Source organism: Leptodactylus fuscus, chromosome 1 (genome assembly GCF_031893055.1).
Source record: "Leptodactylus fuscus isolate aLepFus1 chromosome 1, aLepFus1.hap2, whole genome shotgun sequence".
NCBI classification, from domain to species: Eukaryota; Metazoa; Chordata; class Amphibia; order Anura; family Leptodactylidae; genus Leptodactylus; species Leptodactylus fuscus.
In genome coordinates, this window is record NC_134265.1 from 219,193,406 (window position 1) to 219,212,387 (window position 18,982).

An 18,982-nucleotide genomic window follows, 5' to 3' on the forward strand; every position below is an offset into this window, starting at 1 on the left:
TGATTCTGACACAAGTTTGTGTGTCAGAATCAACATTGTGTGCACGGGCCCTAATAAGAACAGTGGAGCAGGGCGATCTCGCTCAGAGCTAGTGATGCTCCAGATAAGAGCAGCAGAGCTTCTGGAGAATGGAATGTATGAATAAGTGCTATTTGTTTCTTATTTATATATGGCTACAGGGAGACATTATTACTTGCTTGCTGGATACCTGTGGACATTATTACATGCCTTGGGGCTAAAGGGGGAGAATTACTACTTCCCTGGGGCCAATGTGGAGCTTTACTACTTGCTTTGGGCTATTGAAGAGCATTACCACTCACCTGGGAGCACTGGGGAGCATTGCTAGTTGGCTGGGAGATTCCGAGGAGCATTGTTACTTGCCTAGGGGCCACTGGGGAGCATTATTATGTGTCTGAGAACCCTTAGGGAGAATTATTATGTGTCTGACGAGCATTGTAATGTGTTGGGCCACTAGTGAACCACATACTGCGTGTTGAGCCACTGGGGAGCATGATACTATGTGGGGGCCACTAAGGGAGCCTAGTGATGGTAAAAGGTGAATATTTGCATGTTCTGGTTGGAAAGCATAGAATGGTGTAGCATTTGCACGCTGCAGTTTTGATGTGGTTTCTGGAGAAGCTTTCTAAGGCTACCTTCACACGATGTAAACGCGAGCTTATTTTGTCAAAATACACATGTAAAAAAATATGTGTAAAAATCAGACTCCCATTGACTTCAATTCCATTTTTACATGTGTAAAAAACACGCAAAGCGTGTGTTTTTTTGCGCGTTTCTTACACGTGTAAAAATGGCATTGAAGTCAATGGGAGTCTGATTTTTACACGTGTATTTTTTACACGTGTATTTTGACAGAATCAGCTCGCGTTTACATCATGTGAAGGCAGCCTAAAATTTCCAAGTGAATCAAATCTATGTTCCAGTTGTAAATTTAAAAACTCCATTTTGAATTGAATTTTTTTTTTTCTTTTTAAAAACTGCACTGGAAAAACACATCAAAATTGTGGATTTTTTTTTGTCTTTTAGCAAAAATATTATGGTAGGAGTGACCCAAGGAAATTTTTTTTCTCAGGGGTGCCTTGATTCTGAAAAAGTTGGTGAACACTAGTGTAAACCGTTATCGTGTCGCAGGCTGTTGCAGTCAACTTTTTTTTTTTGTAAATTAAAGTTCTAGTGATGTAGTCCTGCTCTCTCTCTTTGTATGTGTTTCTGACAATGTGATTCCCTTGTCATTGGCATGCAAATGGAAACAATATTCACAAAAGATTCTCGTAATGTTTATATAAGATGATGCAGTGGGACTGGCTATGAGGTGAATAAATGTGTTATTCCTCAAAATCACTGATAAACAAACTAGTGAAAATTGGGACACATCGTGTCTCCCTAGTGGTCCCACACGTTTGTGGATAAATGTCAGAAACAAAAAAATAACCCCCTAATATTACCCCTAAGGGTGCATTCACACTACGGATACGGCTGTATGGGCTGAATGGGCTGCTTTTTACTCTACCAGCGCTCCCATTGAAGTGAATGGGAAGCGCTTGTGTGTATGGCTCGGACTGAGCCGAGCGCCGGGCCCCTTCACACGGCGAGCGCTTCCCATTCACTTCAATGGGAGCGCTGGTAGAGTAAAAAGAAGCCCATTCATTTCAATGGGGAGCGCTCATATGCCGGCTCCCATAGAAATGAATGGGATGTGCTTTATACGCCGCTGATTCTGAACGTGTTTTAACGTTCAGAATCAGTCACCGTATCCGTAGTGTGAATGCACCCTAAGGATAAAATCCCTTTGTTGAGACAGTGGGTGTGGATCCTTATCTTCCTGTTATGGTATACTCCTGGCCTGTTGTTCTGACATAAACAATAACATTTGTCACTGAAGATTTGTCAGAAACTGGACAAGTCTCTACAGTCCCTTACAAAAGTTCTGTCGCTTATCCATGTTGTGGAATGAAAAGCTTATAAACTGACTTTAAATTCATCCATTGGTTTTAGAAATGACTCATATGAAAGCTGAAATCCTCCCAAATGTTTTTTTTTTGTTAAGAAAATAAATTGGCTTCACCGCTGAAATATTGATCATCTAATGAACACAGAAAGGTCAGATTTTGGCAAGACAAAAGTTTTGTCGCCCACATAAAGTAATGTGAAAATCAAACCAATAATTCAGTTCAAATACAAAGATATGTTTCATAACATTGGTGAATGAAGTTGTGGTGCTATTAGAGCCATATTTAATATTTTGTGTGACTTCCATGAACTTGAAGGACGGCATCCATGCGTTTCGCCAAGGATTCATACAATTTATTGATGAAGTCATTAGTAATAGCAAAGAATGCCGTCTTACATGCCTCCCAGATGTCTGCCAAGCTTCCTCTTTCATCCCACCCCAAACATGCTCAATGATGTTCATGTCTGGCGACTGAGCTGGCCAGTCCTGGAGCACCTTCATCTTCTTTGCCTTGAGGAACTTTAATGTAGAGATGGATGTATGAGATGGAGCACCATCCTGCGGCAAAATTTGACCCCTTTTATGATTGGGAATGTAAGAGGAAGCTAATACTTGTTGATATTTTAGGCTATTGATATTGCCTTCCACCTTGCAAATATTTCGCACACCCCCATACTGAATGATACAAGATACAAATGAGCTTTATTAACATTACCAAAGAATAGAACGTTTGGTGTTGCCAAAGCAAAAAGAAGGTTGGGGGTGGTGGAGGGGGATGGGTACGGGGTTCGTGGGTTGGGGGTTTGAGTGTCTTTAGGGTCTCCTTGTTCTTGTTTGGGGCGTTTGGGTGTCGGTGGGTATGGGGTAGACAGGTGATGGGGGGTCTTAGGGGGGGTTTAATAGTCCATGGGGGGTGGGTGTTTGATAGTCCATGTGTCTCATCTTCCTCTTGTTTGATGACAGCTGGACACATATTGGGCAGCGATCTCCACAGTGGCCTCCTCTTCTCCCAGTAGGATGTAGAGTTTCCTCTTCACGTCTGCAGATGTGAAGTCTGGGATGTGGACAGAGAGTCTTTGGTAGTAGAGGGCCCTCACAGCTGAGTATTTGGTGCAGTGTAGCAGGAAGTGGGTCTCGTCTTCTAGGGCCCCCTGGTCACAGTGCTGGCACAAGTCTGTTCTCCTGTGGCTTGTATGTTTGCCTGTGCCGCCCAGTTTCAATCTCTAGGTTGTGGGTGCTCAGTCTGTACCGGTTTAGGGCTTGTCTGTGTTTGGGGTGGCATATTCTCTCCAGGTAGGTGGCCATGGTGTAGTCCCTTTGTAGGGATTGGTACATGGTGAGTTTCTTGGAATTATTTATTTCGTTTCTCCATTCTTCAATGTACCGCTCTCTGTTTGCCTCTGTGGTCGCCTTTATTTTGGCCTTGGTTATCATCTGCTGGTGTTTTGGGTTTGGTGGTTGGCTGTTGTTTGGTTGGGGAGGTGTTTGCTCAGGTGACTTAGACATGCTTGGTGCTGACTTTTGATTTTCTAACCAACAACAGTTGCTCCTGAGCCGTTGTCTTGCGGGATCTGCTGGACCTGGGCTTGTCAAAAACATCTCCAGTCTGTTCAAATCTTTTTTTTTAATTCTTTGTACTTGACGCTGAGACACATTAAAGGTGCCAGCCACCTCTGCAGTGGATCTGGTCTTCAGCCTCTTGATTATCAAGGCTTTGGTCGCAGGGTTGATTTTTGCCATGTTGTCAGAGGTGAAGTTACAGTTGAAGTGAAGGTCTGGGGTGCTGGAGGTCTTTTTATAAACCCCCACTAATTAACCAATCAATTAGTGAGCACAGGGGAGGCTGTAAATTAGGATTGGGGGCATTATATGACAAGGTATATAAACCTAAGGATCGAGGTTGACTATTGTTGTATTAACTCCGAAGGCCCCCCAAAGAAAATTTATAAAATTTAACTTTTATTAATATGCATTAAAATGAATATAAAACTTGTGCACTCCCTATGAAAGTGAGCACCTTACAGTAAAACCCCAAAATAATCACGTGACTGCTCACTCAGATACTTGTTGGAAACAACAGTGACACTCAGGTATTGACACTATGGGGTAAGACATAAGCTGTTGGGGATTATCAGCAGCCAAAAAATACCCATTCAGGCAAATCTTGTAGTCTATAAGGTCGCATCTACACCTACAATTGACAGCTGCAGATGACGCCTCATTGATTATATGCTCTAAATAGGTTCAAAGGTCTGACCTTATGAAAGTAGCGGCACCCACCACAAGGGTCCTGCGAACTGCGGTTTTGACCGCACACCGGCATCTAGGTGTTAGAACCCGATAGGCAGGGTATAGTTTAGTCTCCTGATGAGTGAGAGAAACGAAACGCGTAGAGACTATTAGAACATTGTTACCAGAGAGAGGAAATAGCTGTTATGCATCTAGACAGCAACTCTAGCAATCGGTCAGGTGCCCTTTGAACCTATTCAGAGCATATAATCAATGAGGCGTCATCTGCAGCTGTCAATTGTAGGTGTAGATGCGACCTTATAGACTACAAGATTTGCCTGAATAGGTATTTTTTGGCTGCTGATAATCCCCAACAGCTTATGTCTTACCCCATAGTGTCAATACCTGAGTGTTCACTGTTGTTTCCAACAAGTATCTGAGTGAGTAGTCACGTGATTATTTTGGGGTTTTACTGTAAGGTGCTCACTTTCATAGGGAGTGCACAAGTTTTATATTCATTTTAATGCATATTAATAAAAGTTAAATTTTATAAATTTTCTTTGGGGGGACACCCTTCTGAGTTCATTATATGACAAGGCCACAAAACTTTTGTCTTGCCAAAATCTGACCTTTCTGTGTTCATTAATTGATCAATATTTCGCCATTGAAGCCAATTTATTTTCTTAATAAAAAACACATTTGGGAGGGTTTCACCTTTCATATGAGTCATTTCTAAAACCAATGGATGAATTTACAGTCAGGTTATACGCTTTTGATTCCACAACATGGATAAGCGACAGAAATTTTGTCAGGGACTGTAAACCTGATCATTACTAAATTCATCTGTCCAGTGTATGATGATAAGAATGAGAATAAGAATTGCATTAGTGCATTACTTATGGTGTCCTTACATTACCTCTTATACACTCTACTATTTAACTAAGTTACCCCAGAAGTTTTCAGAGTCAAGCAATATCTTGTCACAAGACCTTCATCTAGGAGTCACTATGGAACATAGTTACATAGAGAGTATGTGTGTTAAGGTAGGAAAAACTTACACACTTACTTATTAATATTCCTGCAGTGATGCTTAAGGCCATTCCTCCAAGAAGTATTGAGGCCAATGTCCATTTGCAGCATGGTTTGTGTATGACGTTCACCTTGTCCACATCTAACACAGGCACTGTATCTCCACAATGCTGGCCTGCCATTGTAACAAAGAGCTGTAGAGAATAAAGAAGTGTTATGATGACCACTTTCATTTCAAAGTATACCTCAAAGAAGAAATAATCCTGTCTCTTGATTTTTGCACCAGATTACAGTCAGTGCTATAAAACTGAATGCAATATCATAAATGATTTTCCTTTCATAGAAATTTAGTAATTGCTTTTTTTTCTTGTTCCCATTTAGTTGTCATTTGTTATGAAAAGTAAAAACCAAAAATTTTTTTTTTTCTTTAATATGAGGGATGTTCAATAAGTTAGCTTACTGAATATAAAAACTAAATTTTCTGAAAAAATTTAACATTCTGCTTTTCAGTTTAATCTCCCTTGACTTCAACACAGGGTCGGACTGGCCTGCCGGAGCACCGGGGGATCCCCCGGTGGGCCCCAGGCCCCGACTAAATTTTTTTTATATTTATATAAGAAAAAGTATAGGCAGGGGCCCGATCTGCATGATCAAGGGCCGATCGGGATGGTTAGGGGACCGATCGGGGCCCTGACATTGCAATTCGGGCCCCTGCCCAAAGGAGGTTTAAGTGTCATACTGTCTGTACCATTCCCTGCGAGTGTGTGAGAATTAGCAGGCGCGGGGCTTCTCCTCCCTGCGCTGTGCACTGCCGGCATGTAGCAGGACGTGTGCTGCCCCTCCCCCACACAGATCGGAGAGTGCAGGGGAAGTCTGACGGCTACTGCAATGAAGCAGGGCTTTCACCACAGGCCAGACAGGACAAAGCTGCACAGGAGCCTCCTCCATATCCAGTGCACCAGGCCAAATGTAAGTACATTTTTTGGGTAAAAATATGTATATTTAATGTTTGTATATTTGTGTAAAGTGTCTGATATACTGTGTGAGTCCTGTATGTTTGTAGATAGGTGTGTGTGTCTGTATGTATGTATATTGTATATGAATGTATGTGTGTAAATATATGTTATATGTATTAGGCCTGGTTCACACCTGCGTTCAGTATTCCTTTTTGGGAAGTCCACTTGGGGTTCCCCCGAACAGAAACCTATACGCATTAAAAAGCGGTGAGCAATGAAACCACACGGACCCCATAGACTATAATGGGGTCTTTGTGTTTTCTGTGCGGTGTCCACATGAATCACGTGGAGAGAAAAGGAGTACTTGCAGCACTTTTCTCACCACACGATTCATGCGGACACTGCACGGAAAACACATGGACACCATTATAGTCTATGGGGTCCGTGTGGTTTCATTGCTCACCGCTTTTTAATGCGTATAGGTTTCTGTTTGGGGGAACCCCAAGTGGACTTCCCAAAAAGGAATACCGAATGCAGATGTGAACCAGGCCTAAGTATATCCTGCAGCATATGAGTGTCTTTCTGTTTTCTTCTCTACATGTCTACCATTATGCATACTAGAATTGTATTTTATAGTGTGATGTTCAGTATATTGAGATGTTACAGGGGTTATCCAGGAATTACAGTTCTCTGCAAGGGAAAGGTCACAAATAAGAAAAAAAAGCAAAACCCATACTCGCCTGTCCCCGGTGTCTCCCACGTCCGTCTGGTCCAGTGGCTCCCGGAGCGTTGTTCTGGCAGATGTTATCGCCACACGTGACTGCTGAGGCCAATCAGCGGCCTAAGGAAAGGACATGTGACATCACAGGTGACATATGTGAGTGATATCGCGGTTTCTTTCCTTAGGCTGCTGAGGCAGATGATTGACTTCATCGATTACGTGTGGCGAGGACTGAAAAAACTCTGGGGCACCGCTGGAGCGGACAGGGGTAGGAGAATCAGGGACAGGTGAGTGTGGGTTTTATTTTTTTTCCTTCACAGGCCTCCTTGTAGAAACCTGTAATTCCTGGGCAAGCCCTTCAAGGATTAGGCCCTACTGAGCAAAACACAGCTAACACTGGATTCACACCAGCGTCTGGTCTCCGTTTTGAGGTTTCCGTCTTCTGCATGCAGAAGATGGAAACCTGTCGGACCAAGTCTGGCTGTGAGCGCCAGTGAGCGTTTTATGCTCTCTGCGGCAAAACTGTTTTAAACCGGACACAAAGTCTTGCATGTCCGACTCTGTGTCCGGTTAAAAAAAGCAAAAACGTTTTGCCGCAGGGAGCACAAAACGCTCACAGGCGCTCACGGACGCACACTTCATTTGAACGGGTTTGAAAAATGTCTGCAGGTTTCTGTCTCCTCCCCAGTTTCAAGCAGGAAACGGAAACCTGAAAGTGGAGAGCCGGGGCGCAGATGTGAAGGAGCCCTTAAAAACACTTTCTATTTTTTTTAAGCACACAAGCATACTCTCCTGTTCCCAGTGTCTCCCAGTGCGGTCCAGTCTGGCATGTAACTACCAGCAGAACTGCAGGACCGGAGCACTGGGAACACATGAGTGTGGGGTTTTTTTGTGTGCTTTGTTTTTCACCTCCCCGGAATAATTATAATAAAAAAAAAAATTATTCTGGACAACCTCTTTAAAGTGTGGGGCATTCGGGGGGAAAATTAAAGGGGTTGTCCAGGCATAATTTTCTATGGTTTATTGTCAGCATAGGCTATAAATGCCTGATCTGTAGGGGTCCCACACCCAGCCCTCAGACCGATCAGCTGTATGGAGCCACTTCTGGCACCAGTCCTGTACACAATACGGGGCCAGAAGCAGAAAGCTCTGTCCACTGTATATCAGCCGGCACCTTCTCTGCATATCGGCACTTATTGAAGTCAGTGGGAGCTGAGCTGCCGTGAATCTGTCAGGCAACTATATAGTGGATGAAACTTTCTGCTTCCAGTCCTGTGTCGTGTACAAAACGGGCGCCAGAAGTGGTTCCGTACAGCTGATGGGGCCGCATATCAGCCCCCTACTGATCAGGTATTTATGGCCTACCATGAGGATACGCCATAAAAATAATTAAGCCTGGACATCCCCTTTAATATGTATATGTATGAGTGTGTAGGTAACTGTTGTGTGCAGTTTTTGGAAATCGCAGCATGTCATTTGTACCTACAGAAACACTTACAGTGTCCCTATAGATATAAAGGAAGCAGAAAGTCCTCAGAGGAAACCTCTGTGGAGTTTCTGCAAAAAGCGCTGCAAAAACTGATGTGTCGGCGCCGGGGGTTTTCCTGCAGCGCTTTTTTGCTGCGGGACGCTGCATTAGGCCTTATCCTTATAGTGTGATGTACATTATATTGAGATGGTAAAGAGGAGCTCTCACCTCCTGGGGCACATGCAGTTTAATACACTGCTAGAGAGCTGACAGTGCGATGAATTCAGCACACTATCGGCTTTCCCGTTCTGTGCCCCCCGGTGAAGAGCTATCGGTGCCGGTATCGTAGCTATTCAGTGTCAGAAGGGCGTTTCTGACAGTCAGTCCGGAACGCCCTTCCTCACAGCAGCGCCTATAGCACTGTACTGTGCGCTCAGCGTCATCGCTGCCTGGTAAGCAGCGACCCCTCTCATAGTACAGCGCTATAGACACTACCGTGAGGAAGGGCGTTCCTGACTGACTGTCATAACGCACTTCTGACGATGAAGATCTACGGTACCAGCACAGAACGTGAAAGCCAATAGTGCGCTGAATTCAGCGCACTGTTGGCTTTCTAGCAGTGTATTAAACCTCATGTGCCCCAGATGGTGATAGGTCCTCTTTAAGGATTAGGCGCAACAGCGAGATGCAGCTAAAAAAACATTGTGGGAAAAAAATTGCAGTGAATCCCAATATATTTTTTCCACATTGAGCTTTTGTCCCCAGCACTCCGTTTGTCCCCGCCTGTGTCTGTTGCACATCGTATGGCGGGTGAGCAGCATGGCTCCTGATATGTTATTACCTTCAGCCGCCCTGTCTTGGTATCGCTGGTTTGCAGGGATCCTGATGGTGGGCCCCTAGAAATAATTCCACTGGTGGGCCCTAGACACCCCAGTCCGACCCTGCTTCAACATACAGCTTTTACCTGCAGTGAGTGGATTCCCTCAGGATAGGAGATGTCTTGCTGCTGTAGGAACCCTGTTACTGCCTCTTTACATTATCATCAGGAAATCATTGTCCATACAGAAATCTTCAGGTTACAATAAAGAAAGTAATAACTGGGAGCCAGATCTGGATTGGAGGGGGGATGGTAAATCTGCATGAAGCCACATTCCTTGATAAAGCTTGTAATTTACGAGACTTGTGAGGTGGCCATTGTGTCACGCAGTAACACACCTGTCGGAAACTTCCCAAGGAAACTTCTCTTTGATTTCCTCATATAATTCCTTCATTGATGATGCCTAGGTGTCTTCTGTAATTGGTGTCTTGTGTGCAATGAATTCTAGTAATAAAACACCTTTTTTTTTCCAATGTAAATTGTGAGCCCCATATATGGATCACAATGTCATTTTTTTTTACATTCAAGTATGTCTTTGTAGAATGGGAGGAAATCTAAGCAAACATGGGGAGAACATACAAACTCCTTGCAGATGTTGTTCCTGGCAGGATTCGAACCCAGGACTCCAGCGCTGCAAGGACTGAGCCACCATGTTATCCCTAATAAAACACCTTCTGTATCCCAAAAAACTGTTGTCTTGACCTTTCCAGCTGACTACCGCACACAAACTTTCTTTGGAGTTGGTGACCCACTTATGCTTCCATTGCACGGACTCTTGTTTGGTCTCAGGATCATGGTAGTGGTAGAATGCATTGACCAGCGTTGACTGGCCAAATGCCATACAGACTACAGCATTCAGTCAATCAACGCTGGTTCTGCCGGAGGCTCGTCTTTGAGGAGGTGGAGTCTAAAATCGGACCAGAATGGAGACTGCTGTGGACCGATCTTAGACTCTGCCTCCTCCGGCAGAACCAGCGTTGATTGGCCGAATGCTGTACTCTGTATGGCACTCCGGAGATGAGCCGATTTGAGAGCACGGCCAGCACTGCTACACTGGAGCATCGCTGCTACACCAGAGAACTGCTGAACCCTGCTGCACACTCAGCTCTGCAGACACAATAAAACTTGCTGTCCGTTTTTTCAAATGGACAGAAAAGTCCTGCATGTATGATTTTTTTGTCCGTTTGAAAAAACGGACATGGGTGTAAAGAGACACAAACGGACACAAGATAAAATCCCACTGAAATGAATGGAAATTTCAGATGAACCAGCTAGTGTCCACTGCTGATGGAATTCAACGGTAGTTTGAACGCCCCCTAAGCATATCTAAATTCTCTTGGCTAAATTGCTTGCAGCAACATGTTTTTTGCTCAGGCATCAACATTCATAGCACTCAGCGGAAACTGACCTTTGACATCATCAAGACATCATGAATGATACTAGAAACCATGCCAACTGAAATCCCTAATTCATAAGTTATAACATGGAGTTTCACCCAACAATGATAGTCTACACTTTATTACACATTTCCTCTAAAGATGCTTCAACAGGTTGCCCTGAATGGGGGTCACTTTCAATTAATTCCCTACCACATTTAAATATCTTGGCCCAAAACTTTACTCAGTAGTGGGAAGTTGCATCATCGCTATATACAGCAATCGACATTTCATGGATTTCTTTATGCTCTTCTTCTTTTGCAAGGGATTTAATCACAGAACAACAATCCAAATCCAAATTTCTTTGTAGACCCGCACTGTGCTGTGCTTGCCATCCTGTCGCTTCCAGAGCTTTCATCAGACTGAACTGCTACTGTGTGTCCCGTATTTAGACATATCTCAACCTACACAGAAAAGCTCAGCTTTCTAACACTGACAGAACATTCTGGGATTGATTATTGAACAGCCCAAATTATTTAGTTTTACCTGCAATGTATGTTTCTGACCTAAAAATGTAACAAACAAATACTGGCGAGTTTATCATACCCAGAATACCTTCAAAACAGTTGGCACCATATATCAAAACTATATCATATGCCGAAACTAACCTTGATGTCAAAATGCAACTACTATACAGCACTGTCACAGTACAATGAATGCAGTAAATGGAGTTTGCGCTAAAACTTATTGCAGGAATATTCGCCTGCTTCTTCTTATACCCTTAAATTTACTACAATTAGTAATGATTAACTTAATTCTTGAAGGAAAAATATAATCCAAGTGTACCTGTGTGAAAGATACTTTCACACTCACAGTGCTATGCAGTCCACAGGTCTTAGTTGGCCATCCTAAGAGCCAGTGAATACAATGATGGACCCTTAAACCAAAGAGTAGGCTTTCCAGTTTAGAAGCCTCCCCAGTAGAGATGAGCGAACAGTGTTCTATCGAACACATGTTCGATCGGATATCAGGGTGTTCGCCATGTTCGAATCGAATCGAACACCACGTGGTAAAGTGCGCCAAAATTCGATTCCCCTCCCACCTTCCCTGGCGCCTTTTTTGCACCAATAACAGCGCAGGGGAGGTGGGACAGGAACTACGACACTGGGGGCATTGAAAAAAATTGGAAAAAGTCATTGGCTGCCGAAATCAGGTGACCTCCATTTTAGACGAATAGTGGATTTCAAATCCGGGTCATATGAGAATGTGAACTTTGTGACTAAGAGACAGGGATAGCTGTACAGGCAGGGATAGCTAGGGATAACCTTTATTTAGGGGGGAATGTTATTAAAAATAACTTTTTGGGGCTCTATCGGGTGTGTAATTGTGATTTTTGTGAGATAAACTTTTTCCCATAGGGATGCATTGGCCAGCGCTGATTGGCCGAATTCCGTACTCTGGCCAATCAGTGCTGGCCAATGCATTCTATTAGCTTGATGAAGCAGAGTGTGCACAAGGGTTCAAGCGCACCCTCGGCTCTGATGTAGCAGAGCCGAGGCTGCACAAGGGTTCAAGCGCACCCTCGGCTCTGATGTAGGAGAGCCGAGGGTGCACTTGAACCCTTGTGCACCCTCAGCTCTGCTACATCAGAGCCGAGGGTGCGCTTGAACCCTTGTGCACACTCTGCTTCATCAAGCTAATAGAATGCATTGGCCAGCGCTGATTGGCCAATGTATTCTATTAGCCTGATGAAGTAGAGCTGAATGTGTGTGCTAAGCACACACATTCAGCTCTACTTCATCGGGCTAATAGAATGCATTGGCCAGCGCTGATTGGCCAGAGTACGGAACTCGACCAATCAGCGCTGGCTCTGCTGGAGGAGGCGGAGTCTAAGATCGCTCCACACCAGTCTCCATTCAGGTCCGACCTTAGACTCCGCCTCCTCCGGCAGAGCCAGCGCTGATTGGCCGAAGGCTGGCCAATGCATTCCTATGCGAATGCAGAGACTTAGCAGTGCTGAGTCAGTTTTGCTCAACTACACATCTGATGCACACTCGGCACTGCTACATCAGATGTAGCAATCTGATGTAGCAGAGCCGAGGGTGCACTAGAACCCCTGTGCAAACTCAGTTCACGCTAATAGAATGCATTGGCCAGCGCTGATTGGCCAATGCATTCTATTAGCCCGATGAAGTAGAGCTGAATGTGTGTGCTAAGCACACACATTCAGCACTGCTTCATCACGCCAATACAATGCATTAGCCAGTGCTGATTGGCCAGAGTACGGAATTCGGCCAATCAGCGCTGGCTCTGCTGGAGGAGGCGGAGTCTAAGGTCGGACCTGAATGGAGACTGGTGTGGAGCGATCTTAGACTCCGCCTCCTCCAGCAGAGCCAGCGCTGATTGGTCGAGTTCCGTACTCTGGCCAATCAGCGCTGGCCAATGCATTCTATTAGCCCGATGAAGTAGAGCTGAATGTGTGTGCTTAGCACACACATTCAGCTCTACTTCATCGGGCTAATAGAATGCATTGGCCAATCAGCGCTGGCCAATGCATTCTATTAGCGTGAACTGAGTTTGCACAGGGGTTCTAGTGCACCCTCGGCTCTGCTACATCAGATTGCTACATCTGATGTAGCAGTGCCGAGTGTGCATCAGATGTGTAGTTGAGCAAAACTGACTCAGCACTGCTAAGTCTGCATTCGCATAGGAATGCATTGGCCAGCCTTCGGCCAATCAGCGCTGGCTCTGCCGGAGGAGGCGGAGTCTAAGGTCGGACCTGAATGGAGACTGGTGTGGAGCTATCTTAGACTCCGCCTCCTCCAGCAGAGCCAGCGCTGATTGGTCGAGTTCCGTACTCTGGCCAATCAGCACTGGCCAATGCATTTCTATGGGGAAAAGTTAGCTTGCGAAAATCGCAAACTGACAGGGATTTCCATGAAATAAAGTGACTTTTATGCCCCCAGACATGCTTCCCCTGCTGTCCCAGTGTCATTCCAGGGTGTTGGTATCATTTCCTGGGGTGTCATAGTGGACTTGGTGACCCTCCAGACACGAATTTGGGTTTCCCCCTTAACGAGTTTATGTTCCCCATAGACTATAATGGGGTTCGAAACCCATTCGAACACTCGAACAGTGAGCGGCTGTTCGAATCGAATTTCGAACCTCGAACATTTTAGTGTTCGCTCATCTCTACTCCCCAGTCACCAGCAACACCAGAACCCAAAATCCTTCCCCCAAACGGTGCATATTGGACACTCTCTTAATTTCTTGACATCTCGGTCACTGCATGCATCTAGTAAACAGAGTACTTTACTCAATAAATCACCCAGTTTACTAACAAATGCCGATGCTTGAGATGACAACCTCCGTGATAACACAGCCTTGCAATCTATCATCTTCTTTGTGCAGCCAGTGCTTTCCTCTCAGGAAAGAAAAGTGCCCAGGTAAGCTGCCAAGAGAACAAGTATGTCCTCTCCAGAATTCACTGTCGCCCCCTTTTCTTTCGTCTCTTGGAGAAACACAGCTCCCAGCATGCGCTTATGGCTGCAGATCTTAATGGCCTGCTTGGAATTTTCTTTACAGCCAAGGAGCCACAGTTTGCATGCACCCCTTCCTACACTGTGGCATAATAGCTTGTCATGGTTAATGGGTCGTTCCTGTGATTTGCCATACCAACACACTGCAGTAATCTTGAGTGTAAAAGCGATATGACTAGTTCTTAAATGGTCTGGTCCAGCAGGAGATAAGTAAGCTATATGAACAGAATATGACCCAGAAATAATTTTGGTAACAACAATAATAATAATAATAATAAACCCTCAGGAGAATATCTAGTTAATAAAACGACATCTTAGGGCCAAATAAAGATGGACATATCTAAATATGACAAATTACAATATATATACATTTACATCAATGTTACATGTATAAGGGTAGATTTGATATATGTTAAAAAGCTGAAAACCTGATTACAAACAAATGAACCTAAAACTGATACTTGCTAAAAAAAATAATGAGTTTATAAATTGCCTGATTATATACTAAAGACCGGTATACAATAAAAAATACAATGTCACATTACTATACCAAAATATAATATTTCAATGGTTACAATGGTTATATTACCATACCAATTTATTATACAAGGCCTTTTCTATACTTTTTGCTTATATGTGAGAAGCTTGGGTTTAAAAGTTTCTCTCTTCATTTGACCCATATGGAGAGACAATATTCAGTCTAAAAATCTAATACATTTTTCTTTTGCGTAACTGCAAGAATCTATGAATGGAACTTCTCCTATCACAATGAACAGTTCTGTACTTGTAGGGCTTGTCTTCTGTACTTGTAGGCTGTGTTTCAGGTTCCCCTTTATCTCAATCAAATAAACGACAAACGTGCTTCCTCATATTAAAAAAACATTTTATGTAAAATTTTTCACCCATAATGTTATTACTAAATGGCCTCTCTTTATGACTAATGATAGAACAGCATTTGCAGCGTCTATGGCCAACTCGCTTAGGAAAGAGTGATATAGTTGTGATAGTTAATTTTTATTTATTTTTTTGGTACAGAGTTTGCTGTGTGCTAGAATGTTTTTTAGGGGTTTTGATCTGTGGAATTTGATCCCTGGTTTTGTATTGAAATGACCATGGAGGTATGGGTCATCTAAAAGAATGGGCTAATGTTTCTGAAAAATCTGACTGATGCTAGGGTCACAACTGCGTTGGAGTCTCTATAGGATAATCTGCCACAGATTCTGCCTAAAGTCATCAGAGAGAAGAGTCTGGCAAGAAGCTATAAAACCAGCGGGGACCTCCTTATAGTGTTTTTAAGAGGACAGGCTGTATGCCTTTCGGGCCCCCATTCAGAACCGAATGCTATTGTGAACCTAACATAATTGTTTTGTCTTTGGTATTAAATACAGTGATGAAATTATTAGTGAAACCTGAAGTCTCTTGGGTCAACGCTTGTTTCTGTTGGAGTCATGTTTATGTTTGACTCTGTTGAAGGCTCCTTGGATGAAACTACAATTCAAAGTCAGTAGTGTTGATACAATTCCTCCTTATCCTCCTAAACTGGCTTAAGGAAAAGTTACTGATACATATTTTATAATGTGCACTCTGAAAGTCAAAGTAACTATTTCAGTCGACTTTTTTTTTTTTTTTTTTTTTAAAGTCTTGATCTTAATTTTCTCTCTCTCATGAAAGTAAGTACAATGCTAATACATTATATGAATTTTTCCCCCACTTTGCATACACAAAGTTACATAGTTAAATAGTAGATGTGCTTGGCTGAAGACTCAGACTAAGGGCTAGTTCACACGTGAACTGCCCGCGCGGGTTTTGACACAGAGAGAGACGCGGCGAGCCGCGTCTCTCTCTTGTCAAAACCCGCCCGCCGCGACCATCGCTGTCGCGGCTTAACCCTCTGCTGTCGGCTCAAATGAATGAGCCGACATAGGAGGGAGCTGCGGGGGGCGGAAGCCGCGCGACTGAGACAGCGTGGCTTCCGCCTGAAGAAAAGACATGTCCTTTCTTTTCTCCGCTAGCAGCAGCTCGCCGCTAGCGGAGAACAGAAGCCCGGCGGTCTCCATAGACCACCATTATAAGGGGAGGTTTTGGACGCGAAATCCGCTGTCAAAAACCTCCCCTTATACTCACGTGTGAACTAGCCCTAAGAATCCCATTCACTAGAATACCATCCACTTTACAGGGACGGTAAAACACTTCTTTTTTCCTTACTAATTATACACTGGATCAGAGATTACCAAGTCTTCAAAAGTACAAGCAGTAGTGGGTGCCCGCTACACAAAACTCAAAACAATAAAACATAACTTTTATTGCTATAAGCAAAAAGTAGGGCGCCAAACCCTTACGTATTGTACCTGATTATATAATACAATTTAAAAACGCTACTTGGTCAAATTATGAATGGTAAAGGGGAATAAAAATTGTTTGCAATGGGAATCCCCCCTAGTAGATACACGTGCAGAAACCAGGCTCGTAGTCCTAAACATGCATTGGGTGGAATTGATCGGTCTATTTCCCATAGAAATTAGAATAAGGTCTCACAACCCAGCCAGGCCTGGTTATATTGATGTTGTAAACAATGTTGTACACCAAAGGTCAACAAAAAAGGGTATCAGCGAAACTGATAAACACGTTGTATACCCCTAACATTAGCTGACAGCTAAGGAATAATTGTGAGCTCGCAGAGGGAGAGTACTGCCAAAGTCACTCCTCCCTGCCACTATATGCTTGAATTGCTGAGGCTGGCTCAATATTGGGACTGGCTGCTAGCTGTATATAAACTATGGCATGATGGAGAGCATGTTAATGATACACTCACACTGCCCCCTAATCAACTTATAGTTTCAACGCGTTTCCTTGTTTAGTTAAGTTCATCAGGAGACTGATGTTTTTAGTCGTATCGCCTAATTGTGGTTAAAATCGCAGTTTCCGGGACCCTGATGGTGGGTCCCAGTACTCATAAAGAGATAACAGACCAGGCGTTATCAGCAAGCTGCAGATTAGCTAGTTCTCCTGGCAGGGAAAGCAGTTTAATTTAGTATATGAAAATAAATTCATAACAGTTGTGAAGCTATGTCATTTACCAGGATAAAAAGTAGCCTATGTGTTAATCCAGGTTACAAACTATCTATGTGCCAAATTTCATCCAAATCCATTCAGCAGTTTTTGTGGGAAAGAGTAACAAACACACACATATATAGTTTCATTTAATTCCATCAACTCCTTCTTGGTGCATTATTTTTTTTATCAATGAGTGCTAACTAGATGGATAGATAGATAGATAGATAGATAGATAGATAGATAGATAGATAGATAGATATGTACCCAACCAACACCTGTATCGATGACCCCTGGTACATAACTAGAATAATTATATATACTAATAAAGTTTGTATAATTTAGTTATAGTTGGGTGTCTTGCCACATTTTCTTAGGTGTAATATGTACATAAGGTATGTCTGACCCTGAATATGCCCAGCTATAGGGTCAAAAGTGTTATTTCTCTTGAGAAATGCAGCAGTTAGTGCTCGGAGTTCTCAATTACTACTGGAGTTGGGACAGGACATTAGATACTGACATATCTTGATGTAGAATTGTAAACCAGAATGTCTCACATGACAAAACAGAGATTAATAGGTGAACAAACAAGGGAACCGGCATGAGTTGGATACATATCAAAAATGCGGTCTAAATATTCAGGAGTTGGAACAAGGGCATTGATTCTGTGGCATGGAAGACAGCCATACAGCACGAACAGTCATGGTACAAGTTTATAATCGTAGTTAGGCCTTCTATAGCTAAATACCATGGCCATAAAATATATATTAAATGGAAAGGTTGATGATTGTATGGGATTATGCAGACAGTGATAGATCTTATTAATAATAAAGCAGATGACAGGTCACCTACACTTTATGGTCCAGCTCAGAGAATATACCTCATATCTTTCAGAAGACAAAGTGACAAACTCATCCTCTTTGTGCTCCTGCACAGCATAAATGTCCCTTTAGTGGTTCACCCCACTAAAGCAAATAAATCTTTTACTGTATATGTCAGTTTGCTGTTTTCAAGAAACCCAAGTCAAAACCACAAGTGGAACGTTCACAGATTGAAATTCTAAGGACTTATTCACATGACCGCGTTCCATTTTGGAAATATGGTCCATACAAAATTAACATTGTAATTCAGTTTTTTTTTTGTCACACACAAAATACAATTTTCATGTTACAAAAATGGATTTTATCAAACAGAATAAATTTTATCTACTATGGACATTACATGTTTTTCTACCAACACCCCTACTGAGACTAGGATTAAGATAGTTACTAAAGCGAGATCATTTTTATTATTGAACTATTGATCTTTGTTCTATTTAAAAAGTATTTTTTTGTTTGAATTGGCTTTTTATTTACAAGCGCATTGAGAGGAGCGGTCATGGGATGTAATGTAGCACCTACTTTTGCAATGATCTTTATGAACTTTTTTGAGGAATCATTTCATTGTATTAATATTTTGTTTCAACACTGTCAATTTGTGGTTGACATATGTTGATGACATTTATGTTGTATGTTGTTGTAACTCTTTCTGATTGAATTCTATGACTACCTGAATTCCTGTTTTCCCAAAATCAAATTGTTCCTCGATGACAGTACTGAAAGTGTAGGATTTTTGCACTGGTAAATGTAAATGTAACACATGATACTGACACAGAGTTATCTATTGTCCAAACCTAATGACAAAAATAGATTTCAGGGTTTTCATAACACTAACCTTGGCTATGTAGGTGAGATAACTAAAAATTTTTAAAGGATTTCTAAGCAGAGA

At 42.8% G+C, this 18,982-nt stretch overlaps 1 protein-coding gene across 1 annotated transcript in view; it reads right to left on the reverse strand.

The window, feature by feature from the left end:
* TMPRSS9 (transmembrane serine protease 9) overlaps positions 1–18,982 on the reverse strand; it is a 187,051-nt gene that overhangs the window by 79,985 nt on the left and 88,084 nt on the right. Inside the window, exon 2 of the mRNA XM_075282860.1 lies at positions 5,265–5,421. Coding sequence (XP_075138961.1) covers positions 5,265–5,409 — 145 coding nt within the window. The 5' untranslated portion in view covers positions 5,410–5,421. The remainder of the gene's footprint in view (positions 1–5,264; positions 5,422–18,982) is intronic.